Below are 15,840 nucleotides of genomic sequence, written 5' to 3'. Positions count from 1 at the left end.
CATTGAAAAAATATTTATTATATGTTATTATAAAAGGAACATTCTTTTTGGTAACAAAAACTTAATAAATGTCATGAAATTACCATAGGTATATTATGCATTGGAATTCGGGAAAGAAAAAAGTATCACAGACAAGTATGAAAATGAAAGTGGCTTTGTGTTGTACAAGAAATAACAAGATAATCTTTTATCACAATGTACTGTACCAAAAATTTATTTGTCCTTTTTGAAATTACTTTGTATGCAAGACTCAAAATAAAAAATACACCGATAAAAAATAATCTTAGATAAAATCATATCAAAGTTAAACTTTTAAAAGATTATTAATATGTCTAAGATCATATAAAATCTGATTTGTTGCATTGCTAGTTAATGAATTACCATTGTCTCCTAAGTTCTACCCCCTGAACACGAAATAGCACTGATTTTTGGAGTGAGGGTATTGTATTACTGTATTTACTTCGTTCAAATCATACCCTGAATTTTTGCCCAACAAAAAAGTGGTGCATGAAATTGAATGTAAAGTGGTAGAGGGTGGGTTTAGGTGGGTGTACACCTGAGATTATTATTTTTAAAATCCATAATATTATATATCATTGAATTTGTATTAAATAAAAGTATGAAAGAGGTAGAAGGCACAATGTACAATTTACCTAGTCTATGTCAGATCCAAGCTACTAGGTATCAAGTATAAGTCACTGGTCACAATTAAGGTATTAAGGTAAGCTTTACCTGTTAGATGGGGGCCAAAAAAAATTGTTTTTTCCCCCCCTCCACCCGTCCCTAACTCACTGAAAAAAATATGGGCGGAAAAACAAAAAAAAAACTATGTGAGTGAATTTATCTTTATTTTTTGCCAGATGCCCTACAAATTAGTCAAAAGTTGTTGTCTGATGTAAGATAGTGCCATTCTAGGCCTCTGTGGGTTATATTTATTCTATCTGATGAGAATTTAAAAAAAATAAATAAATAAAAAAAATTACTTTTTCCATCCGCACCTATTTATTATTTAAAAAAAAAAAGAAGGGCAAACAAACAATTAATTTTTTTGGCTTGGTAATGGGTACAATTTTTAAAATCAGGTACACAAGCTGACAGCACATGGTATGAGGCTCTGGGTACATTTAGGGCACTAGTCTGGTACCAGGTACAAATTACCTACTTTTACATGAGGCCAGAATGAGAGAATCTAAATATCTATAAAAAGAGGTTCCGCTCAGTAAGTACCAATCCTGCAGACTCATTTCCTTCAAATCAAATTATGTGTATTATTACCATCAAGGCAGGCTTGTTCCATTGGTAAAGGTGGCAGAGAGGGTTAGAAGACTCTTTATTTAATTTGTAAAATTATAAAATTTGACAGAGTGGAAAAATTTATACTCTTGATTGTAATATGGACTTTAGAGGGCAGTCTTCAAAATGCATCACTTCTGAAAGCAAATGCATTGAAACAGCTGGCTACAAGTTTACTAAAAGATATAAACAAGAATAGGTCTAATTAACAAATTTAATTAATACTGTATGCCTTCTTCATGTACTGCACATTACTACAGTATATAGTCAATGTTAACTATGAAAATCAATCTAATATCTAATTGAAAGTTACTCTTATTTAGATATTATATAAGTAATCAATTAAAATATAGAATTATATAAAAAAGGTTATTTGCAAACAGTTCATATAGTATGCTTGAAATCAATTCATTTTGTAAGAGGGTTTCTTTGTTTGAAATGCCTTCCATATGTGAATTGTTGCCTAACATTCTTTTGAGGAATGCCTTTACCTTTTTCTATACCATGTTTGAGAGAATAATAACTTGCTCCCATTCTACGATCAAGGTCCCTGCGGTAAGCTTTCAATTGATAAGGAATACTTTTAGGTTTAGTTTTAACTTTGTTTGAATCAGGGCTGTTACTACCAAGCACTCTACTATGACTATTACCATTGGCAATACTTTGAATATCTGCACTATTTTTATGGCCAACATTACCATATCCATCACTGATACTGCTATCTATATTATCAAGAGCATAGCTGGTGCTATCATTAATTGTACTATTACTACATTTATTCTTGACACTAATCTTAGTAACACTGTTACCAACAATGTTAAGGCTCTTCATGTCTCTATCAATACCTATTACTTTGCCTAGAACAGGTTTATGTTCTTGCTGTGACCTAATATCAGTTGAATCTTCCAATTCTGTTTTTTGTTCTTCCATTTTCTTAAGTCTTGTTGACTTTGCTTTTGGTGTAACTGGTGTTAAATTTATGAGATTATTTGACCCGTCTCTGTTCAATAATGGAGGTAGAACACTTTCGTAGGCAACTTCAATTGAGTCCTTTTCAGAAACTGAAGCATTCTGTTCACAACTGAAAGATGACTGAGCTGGTTTAACATCAATGGAATATCTTTTGTTTGGTGACATTGTGTTAATATTTGTGACAACATTATGAAACCCATTTACTGGCTTCCTGTCCTCAGATTTCTGGAGATCATTGTTCACAAGAACCATGTTATTGTTTCTTAACAGTGGCCTTTGCATATGCTCTTCTGCTCTTGTTGAACCTTCATGTTCATCTTCTGGACTGTTGTAAAGACCCTTATTTCGTTCTCTCATGGACAACATCAAAGCATGTGATGTGAATTGAGGATATGTATGTCTAACTCCTGAGAAGGGTACTTGTAGGTCAAAGCTTTGGGAAAATCCTCTCTTATGAAGAGGTTTCAGTTTTCTTGATTTCTCTTCTCTATGAAAAAACTTTTCTTCAGTTTTTTTCTTCAAACGACAAAGCCAAAGATAACTTGTGCTGACTGCATAATATGACCCAATCTTCCGTTCACTAGAATGATCATCAGTTTTCCCAGAAATCCCTCCTGGTGTGTTTCTAAATCCACTATTATTCCAGTCCTTGCCAAAGAAGCTTGTCCTCTTGTTTAGCAGTTGAACCGCTCCAGATGTTTTTTCTGAGCTGTTTTGCTTCTGCAGGTTATCCAACCAGTTGAAACACTTCAAGTTAAATTCTTGTACAGATTTTCGATGAATTCTTAACTGTGATTTTTGCACTTTAGTGTGTATGGATTCTGCTGGTTCTGTCTGCTCTGTCTCTTCCTTTAAAATCTGGATCTGCTTGTCACATTGTATCAAAGTCTGGCTTTCTTGCCGCTCCAAGTTTTTCAGTTTTATTTTAAGCAAGTTGGATTCTTTCTGGTTTTTGTGGAGTAGTTTTGGAGTTTCATGAGACATGATAACTCAATAAAATTGCAATAGATTAACTTTAAAGCAAAGTCAAAATTCAAGCTGATACTGATAAAAAGGAACTATAACACAATATAAAAGAAATATTGTCAAAATATGAAGGATAGCACTGACAAATGTTCAGATTTCCAAATTGAATAACAATAAAATCTTCAAAAAAACAATCCAAAATTTTTCCGATCTTGATGGATAAATGTATGTCAAACTTTAGTCAGATTTTGAGGTGACTGGCCAATCTTGGTGAATGTGAATGAAATATAGCTTTACCACCTTGCTCATCCAAACTGCAAGTTCAGGGCTGGAATATAATCACAAATGATCATTAACCAAGGCTTCACAATGTTTAAATCAATGCAAAAAACATTCAGACAGATTCAGAATTTTCTCTTGGAATAGATTTCTCATTTATACACTTGTTGTACTGAACAAACTACTGGACAGTGGCTTAAGAATTGTGGTCTTTAATCTAGATGACACTTGTATTAAGCCTATAAAAATGCTTGTACGTATCGCAAACTAATCTTATCAACTTTACTCAAATAAAGTATGGTGAATAGTAAACAGCAAGCACAAAAATGTGCAGGAGCCAAAAGCCATCATTAAAAAATCTTGGTATGACCATAATACATAATTGATAACTATTTAAAAAAATAATTATAAACTCTGATTTAAACTACTCCACTCTAACGATTTCTGATCATCTATGATTTCTTTTTCAGTAGATGCTATTTATGAAAAACCAAAATATATTCTAGTTCCCTTAAAAACTTGAAGACTACCCAGGAGGGAGTGCCTATCTACTGTAGATAAGTGATTATCAATATCAGCTTATCACCATCATTAGCAATAACTACACTACTGGACTCTCAGAATTATTTAGTTTGAGATTATTATACATGACCTTATTGACATAGGGTCATGGCAATACTCCGAGGTCATCTGTTAAACGATTGCATTACAATAGAGGAATATCATAATTATTATTTAATGATTGCATTATAATAATAGAGGAGATATTTCGTAAAAAAATGAAATATTGAAATATTCATTAATTTAGTATAATTTATTAAATCATTCTATCACTATGTTGAAATTAATATTTCTACAGTAGCACATTATTATCTTATATGTTCAATTCAATTTCAATTCCAGAAAAAAGAAAATGATGGACAGCCGATGACGATAATTATCCGCCAAACAAAGAGCACAATGTACACTAGAAAATACAAAATGAACTAAAATATCCAACCCCTACCTGACTATGCATTAGTGGGGTAGGGGCATACACCGTGAGGGTCCTAGTGACCCACATACCACACAAACTATACTTATACAATGCCATTTGAATCAGACCATATGAAAAGAAAAATCATTGTTCACCCAGAAAGGAATTCAACAAATTTTAGAGAGTAACAAAGTACCGTAAAGAAGAAAGATAATGAGAAGTACTGTATGACAACAAAGTCGAAAAAAGCGGTATGACAGGAGTTGCTAAGTTAAATTGAGGAAGAGCATTTTGAGGAAGGAATAAATGAAGGTGGTCTGGCAATTTTAATAATTTTAAAAAGCAAACATACAAATAGAAAAAAAAAAACCATGTCTAGCTTCAAAGGGTGTATACCGAATTCAGAAAAAAACTAAATGGCATGAAGTAATTAATTAGAGAATAGAAGAATGATATGAATGTGGATTAATATCTGAGACTCTTTTCAGAAGTGGAAAATGTTTGAATTGGATTACAAGACAAAATGAACCTATTCTACATAATTGAGATTTTACACATAATTATCTCAATCTCATTGAAGGAATGAACAATTTTTCAATACTCTGGCAAATTCACCTAGACATTAGTGTGTTGTTACTTAAATATAATTAAACCTATTGGTTGCTACACATACTCATTCATAGTCTTAATATACAGTATAGTTATTAGTCCAGAAATCGTATATCATCCAGGTCAACAATCATGATGGCTATGCACCAAGCTTTATCTAGTATTTATAGACCTGACCAGTTCAAGTATATGTTAAACAAACATATCTAGCAGGCCTAGACAGCTGTTAATGAAAATATTGCAGAATGTACTGGCAAGATATCTGGTTAAATGTAAAGATGTCGAACTCATTTTAAATTTTTATAGAAAATAATAGATATAGTTATTTAATATTTATTTTCTAAAACAGTAAGTTTACGATGTTCATACAACTTCAACTTCAGACGAGACGTTTTTTTTTTTTTTTTCCTTGTTTTAGTGAACCAATAATGATGATTTCATGTGGCAAAGACAAGCCAACCCAGTCACTCGTCGCAAATCGTGTTTCAGAGAAAATGGCCAAATCATGCTGGAATGTCAAATCTTTGAAAATCTATTTTATTGCACTAAACTATCCTTTATATACCTACACATCATTCTATGCTGTTATTTTCCTAATGTGCAATATTAAAACAACATTTTTTAAGAATTTGTTGATAGTTTCTGCATGAGAAATGCCTGAAATCATAAACTTTGAAGGCTGATTTCTCATATATAGTTCTTTAAACAGCTGTGTGTTTAAACGCTTGTAACTTCATAAGGAAATGTCCGATGTGAATGATTTTTTTACCATTTTATAGCTATTATTTTACTCTCTAACACTGTATTAATAACTCAAAATCGATTTTTGCAACAAGTGACTGGTTTGGCTTGTCTTTGCCACAAATGGAAATGAAATATTATTTTTGGCCCATTATACTGTAGTGCACCTGCCAGCACGAAAAAATTGAAATTTCTTGAAAAAATAAAAGTTTTTCTTTATATTTATTACGCCCGCTGCTGCATTGAAATCGCCAAAAATAAGATATGCAAATTTCTTCATCAATATATAAATTTACAGCATTTAACCATCCCATCACTACACTGTTTGCACTTACCAATAAAATTTTATTTCTATTTTCTCGTTTGGCAGGATGTTTTTGGCAAAAATATTTTTGCTAGAAAACAAAATAATATTTTTATTTCTCTGACGATTTAAAGAAAAAGTTTGCAAAAAAAAGGTGAGAAAAATCTCAACTTTTCATTGGAAAATATAATTTAACAAATTTAATTATGATGACGTAATACCTGATTGCCCTGCTGTGAGCCTTCAGTGAACAGTCTAACCTCCAGTCTGCTTCTTGTTTACTGTATATGTCTGCAGTTTCATTAGACTGAAATCAAATAAATCACTCAAGCATGACCAAGTGTAAACTGCAATCACTACATCCCTGATTCTTAATTAATATATAATTGAAGGGACAAATTATTTTTTTTTAAGTTGATCTCACAGGTATCGGTATTGGTATGGGCACTTATAATGCCCACTTGCTTGCGGTTAAGCGCAGTTCTTTTCCCTGGACATTGGGTCCAAACTCCACTGAAATGGGAACCTGGTCAGGTTCCCATTTCAACGCCTGGGTGAAGAGAAGCTATGCAGATAAAGTGTCTTGCTGAAGGACACAAGCAAAATACACAGCAAGGGATTGAAACCCTGACTTTGAAGTTGGGAAACTAAACAGTTCCCGCTGCGCTAAACCGCTTCACAAAAAGATAATCTCAAACTTGTTATTTTATGTACCTAAGGTGAAACTCTAAGATGTTGTGGCTGAAGCCCTCTCTTGTTTGCATACCTTTTAAGTTTTTTGGCAATTTCAAATTCTATTCTATTTTTCATTGTACTACAGTACAATATTAGGACACTAAATTCATTACAATTATTTCACACCTTAAGATTGATTTAATATTTTGCCGAGAATTAAGAGACTTCATTTTTTCAATATTTCTTGCTTTAAATTGATAATCTTTTATTTCTTGCTTGTGTAAAGTTATCACAAAACAAAATTGATTTCTCCTTTTTTTGGGGGGTGGGGGCAGGGGTTCTCTGTAATTTCAATTCTCGTGAATGAGATTTTGTTGGGAACTACTGTAACTGTTTTAAGTAGCATGATAAAAGTAAAGTGCCGCATTCAAAGCATTCCTGGGATAGTTGCATAGGCCTATAATAAGCAGAATTCACAGATATGGTTGTTTGGAGGCCTGCAGGTAGGATTTTCCCTCTTGCGAAGGGTTACTGACTTTCACCTGTCTTTCATATAATTTGTAGGATTTTGCATATTTTAATAATATTGTTTTTAACTCTTTCTCTTACAAAAGATGTTGGTATCTCACTGCAGTCTTCAAAACCATATATTTTAAATAAAATTCTGTAAACAAATCTAATTATTTAAATACATAATCACTTACAGCGATTGCAAACTGGTTTGACAAATGGTGATTCCACTCAACGACGCTCACGTCCCATTTAAAGTTACTCTTACGCTTGACGTACATAGGCGTTGCCAGCAGATTGTCAAGGTCTACAATACACATGTTCTTCCGCCTGATGATGAAAAAATATGTTTATATAATATAGTTCAATGAAAATTAAGAGTGAACTTTAATGTACTCCTCAACACATTCAGTTCAATATACCTCAAGAAACGTATGTAACGTATTATTAGTAATAGCTAAGATGAGAATAATTCTGAAAGCTGATGTGGTGTACAACTATAGTAGCCTACTTTCTTAATAAATAGGTTAGGGAGATACTTACCCAGCTAGTACTGCCAATTTCCCATTGCAATCCAGTCCCATGGCAGAGGCCTATTATTAACGAAATAAAAATATTATTGATGTTAACTTTACATTATCTTCCCTTACAGACGCTTTTTATAATTTTTTGGAGTTGCAAAAAAAAAAAAATTCAATACAACACACTATCCACTCAATATCGCTGCCTCAGTAAAGCCCATTCATGCAAATTAATGATTTGCTTAAAATTGTCTCCGATTCTTTTATAAATTTGTTTGCTGATGACACAAAGATATTTTATCAATATTTAAATGCTTTATACTAGTGGCCGTTAGTTGGCAGTTAGTTGCCCTAAATGTAAAATCATGGACCTCATTTTGGATTTAATAATTGTAAGTGTAAACATTAAATTGGTACTGGTTGATCAAGATGTGAAATTACAGTACACAGGTCAATGAAGAATCAGATCTTAGTATGATGAACAGTTGGATATTCCACAATTCAGTGAAAGGTTGCGAGAGCTGCATTTAATAGGGGATGGGGTTGATCAAAAGATCATTTATTAAATTTCTATATGGTAATGGCATCATGCATGGGTTGATCAAAAGATCATTTATTAAATTTCTAGATGGTAATGGCATCATGCATATCTCTATGTTCATTATTTGATCTGCGATAGAGTACTATACGGTAGTTGTGTTATATAAAATGATTTAATTAAAAATCTGAGAGACAATTTTTGCATGGGTAGACTTAAGGCTATTAATCTGCCATGCCAACTTTGGTAGGAAAAAACAAGCAGATATCACATTTAACTTTTTGACATTAAGATTTTTGGTAGTGATCTTTTGGAGCCTGAGGGTCTATACAAGATTGGAATATTCCAGAACAAGAAGCCATCATTTTAAGTTGTATAAACAAAAATTTAGTGTAGGAAAAAAGGCATTTGTGGTTCAAGTTACTGGTGATTAGAAATACCCTCTTTGTGATGTGGTGTGTCCAAGTTCAGAAACTGTTTCAAAGATTGTTTAGAGAAAGTCTGGCCACCACTTAAAAGTTCTGCCAGTAAGCGGATGCACTTTGCTAATGATTGAGGAACACAAATGAGCATATTTCTCTAAAGTCTCAAAGATTCCCCTACATCGGAATTGTCTGCACATTTGTAAAGTGTGCAAGATTCGCCTTGTACAGCTTGCGAACTATGCAGTCTTGCTGGGTGTCTATAAAACGAAGACCCAAAAACGAAGAACCCTATTTTTTCTCTTTCATTTGGATGATAATACGCCAGGCTCTCACAAAATACAAATTACGAAATTTTTTGGGCATCTGTTTGTGAAATTTTCAAGGGTCTTCGTTTTATAGACACCCTATATGGGTGTCTACAAAACGAAGACCGAAGACCCGAAGACCGAAGACCCGAAAAATGAAGACCTCCAGTTATTTCTTAATTATCTTAATGAGAGTATTTCAAAATCATCATAAAACAGGTGACAAGTACCAATTTATTTGATTTAATGCATGCTTGGTAAAGGTAATTATGTATTCTAACCAGTAACCTTGGCGTTCATAATATAGTTTAATATGATTATTATCTAATATACAATACAATTTGCAAAATGTTTTATTATAATAAAAATATCATTCATCAAACGTGTGTACGGGTTGACCAAAATTGTGTGTACGGGTTGACCAAAATTTGGGTACGGTTTGTGGGTACGGATTGGCATGGGTACGGTTTGACATGTATTCGCATACATCAATGCCCTAGCTAGGCCTAAGATATTAAAAGTCTACCCTGCTGGGGTCTACTACTCTAGGTACGCCTTCGCCTACATAGGCCTTAGGCAGGCCGTGGATCAGGTTGGCCCTATGGCTGGCCTGTTGTTGAGTGAGCACGGCCTACCTACGCTAGGCCTAGTTGTAGTTGGCTACTAGCCTAGCCAATAAAATATCATATATACCCATAATAAATATAAAGATTAAACGATACGTCTTACCTGGAAATCGTTGCACCATTTATCTATTTCTGTCATTTTGGTAGGTTAACGATTTCAGGCAATTTTTGCTAATTTTCAATCATGTTGTCTTCGTCTCTTGAGTAAAATTTAGTTTCCGAGGAATTGCATGATGTTTTTATGATATGCTGCCCTCTGCAGCTAAACTTTTTTCCGCTCTTTATAGAAAACACAGATTGAAATGTTTATTTATTTATTTTTAGTATGCAGTACTAAATTTCATTATATTTGATGTGACTTTATACTAGGGATGTTTTTTAACTAATTAAACTAATTATAAGCTTTTGATTTTGAAACGCTGCAATATTTCCAGACATAAGACTGCAACTGAAATTGTATCATCAATTTATTATACTGTACAATACTGTATTTGTAAAGTAGGCCTATATACCAAAAATTATGAAAATTATAAATTGAGTACCAATCAATATAATAAACTAATGTAAACGATAATAGGAAAAATATTATCTATGCATATTATTTGGCAAGAAAGATATTTTCTCATTTGTATCTTCAATACCGGGAAATTTTCTTAGTTTTAAAATTAATAAATTTAAATAGGTCTATGTTAACTTTATTACCATCATCATTAATCATGAATTGAAGAACTGAAATGAAAAAAAGTGTTCACTTCAAATTTGGAGGCCTAAGTGGAATTTCATTCTAAGAGGGACCAACCACTGAAAATTTTTTTTTTTTTTTTTTTTTGCAAACAAGAAAAGATTCTTGTCAACAGAAGACATTGAAGAGGAGCCATATTTCGAGTGCCTTGTTGTAAACAAAAACAGCTGAATTTAAAAAAAAAATATATATATATATTACCAGAGGCGCCAGAGCCGGTCCATCCAGTCCAGCTTTCACCCCACTACTTTTTTTTTTACAAAAAGAATTTCAAAACAATTTTTAAAAATGTTTGATGTTATTAAAACTGAGTTTTGTATTACCAAATTAGGACAAATGTGTAGCCTGAGCATCTACAGGTGCTTATGTCCTAAAATTGTAAGCCTCACCCAAAAAACAAACAAAAAACACGACTGGGCTGAGGATAGCGAGTCAGCCTATTCTTGCGTTGTAGACACTGAAACTGTCCACCCGAACAATCCTGGCCTTCCTCCGGTTCTGTTTACCGCCTTGATTTTACTTTTACTTTGTTCCATGGCAAGGAGTTTGCAAAGCATTGACTTAGCAGCAGTGGCACCTGAGTTTGCCAACAGGGAAGGGGTAGCAAATCCAACAAGGGTCCAAACCACCTTAGCCTCTGTAGTATAGAATTCGGGAGCAAAAATCCTTGTAGGCCCACTTGTGGAGTAAACTCCGCAATTTGGGAAGGAAAAAATAAATGTTTGTCTACGACCCCACAGGTTCCACCTCTGTTTTCAAGCATCTAAGTATTTTTTTTTTTTTTTTTTAATATGCTTTAAGTAATTATTGAAACTCCTTGGTTCAAAGGCGTTCTATAGTTATCTTCCACTCAAATTAAAGTACACAAAACAAAAATTCTAAGATGTTTACAGTACTTTATTGAATTATTTACACTTTTTGAATTACAATGATGCAAGTATTTAAAACAATAAATCCTGTAATATGATGGTAAAGAATGAAAACAATAAGGCCTATAATATAATGGTTAAGAAAAAAACATTTATAAATTCCAGTGATGCAAGTTTTAAGACAAGGCCTGTAATATGATGTTGAAGAATGATAACAATAGGGTCTATAATATAAAAGTAAAGAAATAAATATTAATTCATTTCAACAAGTTAAACACTGACTCAAACATGTTTTTTTTTTTTTTTAAATCTCTCGACCAATTATATTACTGGGTACAGTCACATCTCCCAATTGCTTACCCCTTCCGTCCGGACTGAGTTCGTAAACGGAAAAGTTCATAATCCAGAGTTTGGTTTTTCATAATTGTCGAAGAGCGAGAACTTTAAACGTTTTGAATTCTTTCTTTGAGAGTAGTAACTGCATCGCAAAGTCTTGCATCCACTATACTGAAAAATTTAGGTCTTTCAAAATTAATATATATTGCTAGCGTACTTGAAGTACCTGACTCGATTATAAAAGAGGTCGAGTCTATTATCTTCAATTTCACCTGGAATAATAAAAAAGAAAAGATAAAACGAAAATCCTTAATTTTAAAACAGGAAAATGGTGGAATTAATGTCCCTGATTTTGAATCAATATGCACAGCTTTGCTGATATCATGGGTAAAACGACTGTTAAGTAAAGAAGAAGCCAATTGGAAAGAAATTCCACTTGCGTATATCAATAAAATTGGTCCTAATTTGAGTGCACTTGAAATGCCAAACCTATGTAAAAATATAGTATTAACAAATTTACCAAAGTTCTACACCAAGGTCGTAATGGCATGGTACTACATCGGTGGTGGTAGGACAAAGTATCCAACTTTTACAAAGGATATAAAAGAACAAATCATATGGGGTAATCCTTATAATAAAATTAATGATAAGTCACTATACTTCAAAGAGTGGATAAACGCTGGTATTATTAAATTAAAAGATTTATTAATAAACTCTGAAATATTATCTGAAAACACAATCGAAGCAAGATTAGGTAATAAAAGAAATTGGATTGTACAATATTTTCAAATAAAAAAAGCCATTCCTAAAATATTGGCTGAACATATTGAATAGTGACAAACATAATGTAAGTAGTAAGGAGACACATGCTGAACCCAGTATTTATATAGAGGAATCAAACAAATACATAAATATGGAAAAAATTAGCACTAAAGAGTGTAGACGATACTTAGTTCAAAGAAAATCAATAAAACCAAAATGTGAAGGTAAATGGAATGAGATATTTACAGGTAATAATATTCATTGGGAGAAAGTATGGACAAAACAAGTTATAAGTTAGAGATAAAGACTCCAAAATTAGCTGAATTTAACTTCAAATTACTATAGAATTTTACCAACTAAGAAAAGGTTATATCAATGGAAATTAGATGATTCACCATTGTGTGTACATTGTGCAACAATTGCTGATGAAGAACACATGTTAATGACGTGCAAAAAAGTCTAGGAAACTATTGGAAGAATATTGCATCTATATTTAAAATTAAGATTAATATTACTTTCAAAAATGTTATATTAGGTTATGGTTATGGTTTTATATTTATATAGCGCCTTCCACGATCGAAACCGTCTCAAGGCACTTGAAAAATATATGTGAATAATGTATGGAAATAAATTTGACCGGAAATAACCTAAACTAACCAAACAGAATAACCGACAAAACAGATAAAAAATAGAATCACACATCATCACACCGTTTCACTGACCGACCAAGGCCGGTCAGCTATTGATTTCACAGGTGTCATAATGATGTGTGTAACTAAATATTGGCCTATCGCGCAACGAAATTGAACGAATGTGAGTGGTCTATAGTGAGTTATAAAGATGTGTTTTCAATCGGCTTTTGAAAATCCCAGTTGAAGGTGCCTGGCGTACATATTCAGGCAGGCTGTTCCAAAGCTTAGGGGCAGCAACTGCAAATGCTCGATCACCATAAGTTCGGAGACGACTAAGGGGAACGAATAGCACAGATTTATCGGTTATAGGTATAGCAAAACAAAACAACATCACTAATGAATTAATTGCAAAAGCAGCTTATACAATTTATACAAACTGGTTATACCCAGTAACAACAGATCCATGGGTCTTATTTTGCAAATTCAATTCAAGTGTGAAAAGTCAATATGATATTGAAGCTAGAATACATTCAGGTGATAAACATAGGCAAAGATGGATTGATATACGCACTCAATAAACAAAACAAAACAAAACAAAAATATTAGGTATCAGTATGGTCTCTAGCAATGTTGTTAATGTAAAGTGTTTAAAATACATACTGTACACCTTTATAAACGACTGTACTGTTTAACAAATGGTTTTTATTTATTCACAAGCCGACTGTGGTTCAATGAACTGATTGAGGGATTGATTGATTATTGTTTGTTAATTCATGAAATATTATTATTGATATGTTCCAATTTCAATATGGGATAATTACTATTTCATAGCATACTGCACATCTTGGATCCAAATAATGAGCCATAAAGAAATAAGAGTACCAATCCGATCATTGATGAACTGTAATCATGTATATGTATGTGTTTATGTAAGTGTATGCATCTATATGCATGTACGCGTGTATATATGTATATATATATATATATACATATATGTGTATATATATATATATATATATATATATATATATATATGTGTGTTTGTATGTATGTATGTAGGTGACAGTATATATATGTTATGAATTATATCATGGTACAATGAAGAGATGAACCATCAGATACTTTGATTTGAAAGAAACAAAAATTAAGGGAAAAAAGTAAAAAATATTTAAGCAAGTTTGTATTAATATTCAAGTTGTTTTTTTTTGAGAAAAAACAAATCTATTCAAAATATTATAATGAAAAATAATGTTAAACTACGAATTACTGTTTATGCAGCTTTAAAGGGACTAACCTTTAATGGATGTTAAATTATAAGAAAGTGTTAGTTATTATTATCATTATTACTATTAGTAATATTATAATGAAAAATAATGTTAAACTACGAATTACTGTTTATGCAGCTTTAAAGGGACTAACCTTTAATGGATGTTAAATTATAAGAAAGTGTTTATTATTATCATTATTATTATTAGTATTATTACTATTACTAGTACTATTATTATTATTATTATTATTATTATTATTATTATTATTATTATTATTATTCAATGGCCTTTGTAATTACAATTATGTCATTATTTCATGGGTTAAAAAAAATGTTATTAAACTAAGAAAAGAGAAATGAAATAAAAGTGGGTGTAACTCCCACAAAAGAGAAAAAAAAGTATTGCATCCAGGTACTTAATTAAGACGTCTGTATATCTTACGTAATACTGTATGCGCGTAATGAATTGTTTGCCTTAATGGTAGGCTTATAGATAGTGGTATTCACGAGGTTGCTGGCCGTTGAACACTTCCATCGTGCAGGCCCGTAGTAGCCAGGGTGCGAACCCCCTCGAATTTATTAATCAGTCCCACTCGGAAGGAATGTCTGTTTTTAACTTACCTAGCATTAAATCAAAATTTAGCACCTAATTCATTATTTGGTCACTTGTTTTTAAATTGTAGCCTGCGATACAAGATACGGTATTCATAGAATATCTCAGCTTCATGTTCGGAGATTTAAATTGAACGCAACTCCAGCAAACCACGACTTTACGATGGCACACATAAGTAAGAATGGCAAAACATCGATAAAAACCTGACTGCCGTCTCAACTTTCACTGGCCTTTGGCTGAATGTTTGTAAGAAATGTACCAACTATTAACGAAACCGGTCGCCGTCTACCTAGAGTAAATGGTGCCACCAAACGAAGTTAAAGTTTTGCGACTTAATCCACCAAATACAGATAAAGTTTGCGCCTTAATCACCTGGTTGTGGACTGTGTGGTTAGTAAATTCCATAGCCATACTGTCCATAGCGCACACTAAACTATGTGCTGTTGGAGCATTTTGGGGAAATTGACTCTCCTTTTTTCCATCCCAAACAAAATATTATTAATAAATCAACCTGTCCATCTCAGTCATCATAGCCAGTCACAAAATTAGGCTAGGAAGTTTGTTTTCAACAGCAGACTCACACTACAGAACGGAGTGCGTCAAAATGAGTGTTTGTTAATTTTTAGTGATAAAGAATCATGAAACGTCCTAGAATACCGTACTCGCGCGAATAAGCGCCCCGTTTGAATAAGCGCCCCTCCTAACGTGAAAATTTCCTTAAGCGCCCCGTTCTCTGGATGATTAAGCTATCTTTTCAGCCTAAGCACCATTCTTAATGTCCTTAAATAATCTTTTTTTGCATTCAAAATGTGCCTCTTAAATTTAATAGGCCTAATTTCCCATAAGAACCCCTCGATTTTAATCTATTTCCATAAGCGC

At 32.7% G+C, this 15,840-nt stretch overlaps 1 protein-coding gene across 1 annotated transcript in view; it reads right to left on the bottom strand.

Annotated features, from left to right (window-relative positions):
• Positions 1-9,971, bottom strand: part of LOC117100212 (GATOR complex protein WDR59-like) — a 39,387-nt gene extending 29,416 nt beyond the window's left edge. The window contains exons 1-4 of the mRNA XM_033239805.1: positions 9,844-9,971; positions 7,869-7,918; positions 7,520-7,655; positions 6,362-6,447 (exon numbers count right to left, since the gene is read on the bottom strand). Of these exons, the coding sequence (XP_033095696.1) occupies positions 6,362-6,447; positions 7,520-7,655; positions 7,869-7,918; positions 9,844-9,879 (308 nt within the window). The 5' untranslated portion in view covers positions 9,880-9,971. The remainder of the gene's footprint in view (positions 1-6,361; positions 6,448-7,519; positions 7,656-7,868; positions 7,919-9,843) is intronic.
• Positions 9,972-15,840: the final 5,869 nt, after the last annotated feature.

Source organism: Anneissia japonica, unplaced genomic scaffold, assembly GCF_011630105.1.
Source record: "Anneissia japonica isolate Jap-2015-1 unplaced genomic scaffold, ASM1163010v1 scaffold6788_len1366326_cov149, whole genome shotgun sequence".
NCBI classification, from domain to species: domain Eukaryota; kingdom Metazoa; phylum Echinodermata; class Crinoidea; order Comatulida; family Comatulidae; genus Anneissia; species Anneissia japonica.
Note: the sequence above shows the minus strand (reverse complement) of the source record. Positions and strands in the feature narration are given on the sequence as shown.